Source organism: Penaeus vannamei, chromosome 26, assembly GCF_042767895.1.
Source record: "Penaeus vannamei isolate JL-2024 chromosome 26, ASM4276789v1, whole genome shotgun sequence".
In the NCBI taxonomy this organism is placed as follows: Eukaryota; Metazoa; Arthropoda; class Malacostraca; order Decapoda; family Penaeidae; genus Penaeus; species Penaeus vannamei.
In genome coordinates this window covers 5,995,809-5,998,308 of record NC_091574.1, presented here as the reverse complement: position 1 = coordinate 5,998,308, position 2,500 = coordinate 5,995,809, and the positions used below count along the sequence as shown (strand labels likewise).

General features: G+C 44.8%; 1 protein-coding gene across 1 annotated transcript in view; it reads right to left on the bottom strand.

Moving 5' to 3' along the window:
• The window catches only part of LOC138866549 (carcinine transporter-like), a 3,473-nt gene extending 979 nt beyond the window's left edge, over positions 1-2,494 (bottom strand). Inside the window, exons 1-6 of the mRNA XM_070139650.1 lie at positions 2,346-2,494; positions 1,895-2,063; positions 1,472-1,544; positions 984-1,138; positions 332-543; positions 1-154 (exon numbers count right to left, since the gene is read on the bottom strand). The exon at positions 1-154 is cut by the window's left edge and continues 22 nt beyond it. Of these exons, the coding sequence (XP_069995751.1) occupies positions 1-154; positions 332-543; positions 984-1,138; positions 1,472-1,544; positions 1,895-2,063; positions 2,346-2,394 (812 nt within the window). The 5' untranslated portion in view covers positions 2,395-2,494. The remainder of the gene's footprint in view (positions 155-331; positions 544-983; positions 1,139-1,471; positions 1,545-1,894; positions 2,064-2,345) is intronic.
• Positions 2,495-2,500: the final 6 nt, after the last annotated feature.

The window sequence follows — 2,500 nt, the reverse complement described above, 5'->3', positions numbered from 1 at the left end:
GACATCGCCGCGAACCCCGCGACCAACGACCAGGCAAAGCCGGTGCTCCTGACGGGCGTCGGGAAGAGCTCGGTGTTAAGCAGGAAGAGGACGAAAATCAGCTGTGTGACGAAGAGCTTGATGAAAGCCGCAATCGCCAGGTGAGCCCATTCGTCTGGAAGGAAAGGCTCTATGGAATCACCATGGCAAATGTGGGCTCTGCAAGTGCAATCATTCAAGTTACACCTATAACATGCAACATCAAATCACTGGTTTGATACTAAATTTCCCTTTAGGTATGAACAAACAAATTATGGATGAAAATGAGTTAAGGAAAAGTAAGAGAACCTACTGTGGAGAGTGAACGGAGCAGCCAGACAGAACACGGCAGCCACAATAAAGGTGAAAATACAGGTGAAGCGACGACCGAGGTAGTCTGAGAAAAGCCAGCCCAGGACGTTGCTCGGGAGTTCAAAAGCCGATAAGACCAAGTGACTCAGGAAGTAGTTGTTGAGGACGTTAATGCTGAAGATGAGAATGCCGTACATCATATACGTGCAGGCTCTGAAAGGGAGAAAAATACGTTTTTCATGAGCATTTCCGTGAGAGGTTATTTGTCATACAGTCACGATTTTCGACAAATGATGTTCATGCCGTTTTTGTGCCAATCGTGAAGAATACCAAGGTGATTTTGATATCACAAAGGATACAAATTAATACATTGTTATTATCGTTTCTTGCCATGCAGTTGGAAATCAAAATTCCTATGGATTCAGTACCCCAGATGGCTATATTATGCTACGTTATTCATCTATTACTTGGCCTGAATTAGGCCAAGAAAAAGGAAAAAAATCATAAACAAACATAAACATCAACAACTTATGTTCAGGAAGAGCATAAACACTGCCAAAGAAGACAGATTAATAAAAGAGAAACTAAGAAAAATGGAGAGAAAAAAAGCTGGAGATCAAGGAAAGCTAAGAATATAAGAAAACAAATCTCACAAAACAAAAAGCAGCAAGATGGCTCTCAGACGCAGTTTGGGGTAATGCAGGATGTGCACCAGAGACTCCTCCTTCGAGTGGTTGTCTCTGAGTTTCTTGAGTTCGGCCTCGAGCTCAGCGGCGGAGGGTTGCTCCTTCCTGTTGTACTTCGCTACCTGGAGGACGGGGAGGATAAATACTTCGTTCTCATGAGGCCAATGAGGATGAGCATGAAAATAAAGCACTAGGTATGGGTTCTTATTTTTTATTTTATTTACTGGACGAGTGAGAGATTTTCAAGGATTTCGTAAAATTAGTAAGGAAAAAAAAAAAAAAAAACGATTTTCATGAACACCGATGGAAGCTTTAGATACCCAGATAAGGGTATTTTGAACGGCAGACAAGAGGATGACTTCAAATGGCTATCCACGAAAAGGAAGGCCTTGAGAACAAACACTCTTAACTGATTGCAAGAACTCATGCAGATCAGGGCGTGGATTAAAACTCACCTGGATGAGGACGGCGGCGCACTCCTTCAGTTTCCCGCTCATGAGAAGCCACCTGGGAGACTCTGGGAGACACCTAAGAGGGAGAGACAAGTTGCATGGGTCGAGAAAGAAGTACCACGCATTAAAGGCGCTGGGATCGAGCCCATTGCATTTCTGTCCCTGTGGCACGTTCTGTTAGCGTTTCTCTCTCTCTCTCTCTCTCTCTCTCTCTCTCTCTCTCTCTCTCTCTCTCTCTCTCTCTCTCTCTCTCTCTCTCTCTCTCTCTCTCACTCTTTCTCTCTCTCTCTCCTTCCTCTCACACACAAATCATGTGATTTTTGAAAATATTCATTTTCTGTCAGGGATTGCTTTTATAAAGATTTAGCGAAGTAATACCCATAGAGATGTACAGTACATGAGTGTCTTCAAAGAAACCCGTCTTACAGCAAATAGAGAAAGCACAAAGCCGGGGGTATGCAGGAGATCAGGGTGAGGTAGTCCCAGCGCGGGACAAGCCAAGCCACCAGCGACGTGAAGCACATCCCGGCCGTCCAAGCCACGAAGGACACCAAGACTCCCAAGCCACGTTTCGAAGGCGGCAAAAACTCGAGCGCTGGGGGAGGACGAGGGAAAGAAACGGCGTGTGAGACTTCATATCGAAGGCTGAAGAATATCATACTTAAATGCAAGATTCTTTGACATTGTCCCGATGGTGGAATCTATTTACAGTATCCATCATTTATTGCTCTTTGTAGATAGATCTAGAATGGCTAACAAAATTCTCCGTGAACTTCCACAAACTTAACCAGCTGAAACCCCCATAATTCCATCACTATTAACAGTCTAGTGACACAAGAGCCATGGGTACCACAGCCCTATTGAAAATCAAACTTACTAATAATATAAGGCATCTGGTAGTTGGTCTGGAAGCTGAGGGAAGCCATGAACCGGAAGACGAGCTGGAAGATGTAGCTGGGCGTCCACACGAAGGCCAGGGTGAAGACGAGGTACAGGACGTGCGAGAGATAGAACACGAAGCGTCGACCGAAG